The 1,861-nt window shown below is 32.3% G+C and overlaps 1 protein-coding gene across 1 annotated transcript in view; it reads right to left on the reverse strand.

Annotated features, from left to right (window-relative positions):
* The window catches only part of Ge-1 (Enhancer of mRNA-decapping protein 4 homolog Ge-1), a 24,567-nt gene extending 23,008 nt beyond the window's left edge, over positions 1-1,559 (reverse strand). The window contains exons 1-2 of the mRNA XM_017617858.1: positions 1,182-1,559; positions 876-1,129 (exon numbers count right to left, since the gene is read on the reverse strand). Of these exons, the coding sequence (XP_017473347.1) occupies positions 876-1,129; positions 1,182-1,535 (608 nt within the window). The 5' untranslated portion in view covers positions 1,536-1,559. The remainder of the gene's footprint in view (positions 1-875; positions 1,130-1,181) is intronic.
* Positions 1,560-1,861: the final 302 nt, after the last annotated feature.

The raw sequence follows: 1,861 nt of genomic DNA on the forward strand, positions 1-1,861 counted from the left end.
CGTACCAAGGCCAACAACTGTGTCAGGTTTGGAAGAAATTGGTGCAGCGGCTACCAAAATATACAAATGTAACCATAAGTGGGCGTGGCTACGCCCATTTTCCAAAAAATTATAATATTTTTATTTTTCGTGCAAAAATTATTGTAGATATCAATTTTGAGTGAATTATCTTTTCGTATTTTTTAAATTATCGTTATATGGGAGGTAGGCGTGGTTATTGTCCGATTTTGCCCATTTTCAATACCATTCTTCCTACGCCCGAAGTTTCGGTAAGATATCTCAATTTTTCCTCGAGTTATCGTGTGCACAGACGGACGGACAGACAGTCACCGCTTAATCGATTTCTCTTTTCATTCTGATCATTTACGTATACATTTGTCTATATCTATCTCGATTCACTTTGCCTGTTACAAACAACCGTTATGTGAACAAAGTTATAATACCCTTGTGCACAAATGCGCTCGGGCATAAAAATACTAAAAAGTATCACACAAAAAATTTGTAAAATATATTCAGAAAAACGAAATGCAGCAATTAATGTTCAGACATGTCAACATAAACGTAATAATTTGCACAATAATAAAGCTTAAGTTTTAATTCTTTAAAATAAATCGGTTGGTTATTTTTTGATAAATTATGTCAACTGACTGAGTCTCAAAACTTTATCAAAGTTAGTTCCGACATTGCTTATTTTGCAATTGAACATGCTTTTACAACAATAATTTAATGAAAATTTTGCAATACCTGGTGCATTAAAATTCGAAAACATTTTAAATCTTTTTTGCTAGTTTCGATTCTAATTTAAGATTTACCTACATCAGTTACTTAATTTATTATCTAATACACATATGTATCTATTATTTTTCTATACTTACTCAGAAACATTTTTGGTTAAATTGTCCAAAAAAAAGAAGGATGAAATAGGCTTTCCATTATGAGGATTCCATTGATGCAAACATCGTGGTTCTTTGTCATGCATATAAACCTGATAGAAACGTATAACTCCATCAACACTACCTACGCCTAGAGTTGAACCATCGGGAGACAATGCCACCCAGCTTATAGTGCACAATTCATCAAATACTTTCAAATAACCTGTCGAAATAGCATTCGGTTGTATGACACCCATCTAAAATATAAATTAATAGTATTTGATATGCAATTTTAAATAAAATACATACTCCATATTCCGAAATTATAACGTTTATATTAAAACATTGCAACATTGATCCTCTCGCCCACACAATTAACTGACTGTCTTCGTCATCTTCACCGGGAACATCAATAAAAGGACACCATGATATTTTGTCATATTTGGGAGAGTAATTATTCAACGGATCATCTATTTTTACTAAAAGATTGCAAATCAAGGTGCCATCCACAAGATCTATTTTGTGTATATAAAGTGAGTTCATGTCAATCGAACCAAGTATACGCTCCTTTTCAATATGCGCAAATTGCAGGTCAAGGACTTCTCCCGTCATTCCCTTGATTAGTGCACGGAGTCCCGACTGAGCCTTTACAACACGAACCATGCCCTCAACTCGAGATAGTTTGTTATTAACTACAAGAAATGATTAAATACATTTTTGTAAACATATATGTATATGTATATATCGCCGCATGGGTAAAAGATTGTCGTATGTTAATTTCGGCAGGTTGTGGGAAATCGCGATTGAAGTTTGGAATGCAATATATCATAAACGCAAAGATAGATTTTCTCCAAAGTCTCGGAAAATGTTACTACTTCACAAAATTATTAAATTATCTAATTTTTAATGTTTATTGTTAATTAGTTTTGAGTTTATGAAGAAGTTTCTTTAATAAAATTTTGTCGTAAAAAAATTTCTACTAAATTAAC

Source organism: Rhagoletis zephyria, unplaced genomic scaffold (assembly GCF_001687245.7).
Source record: "Rhagoletis zephyria isolate East Lansing unplaced genomic scaffold, Rhagoletis_zephyria_1.1 Rzeph_scaffold_01512, whole genome shotgun sequence".
Taxonomy (NCBI): domain Eukaryota; kingdom Metazoa; phylum Arthropoda; class Insecta; order Diptera; family Tephritidae; genus Rhagoletis; species Rhagoletis zephyria.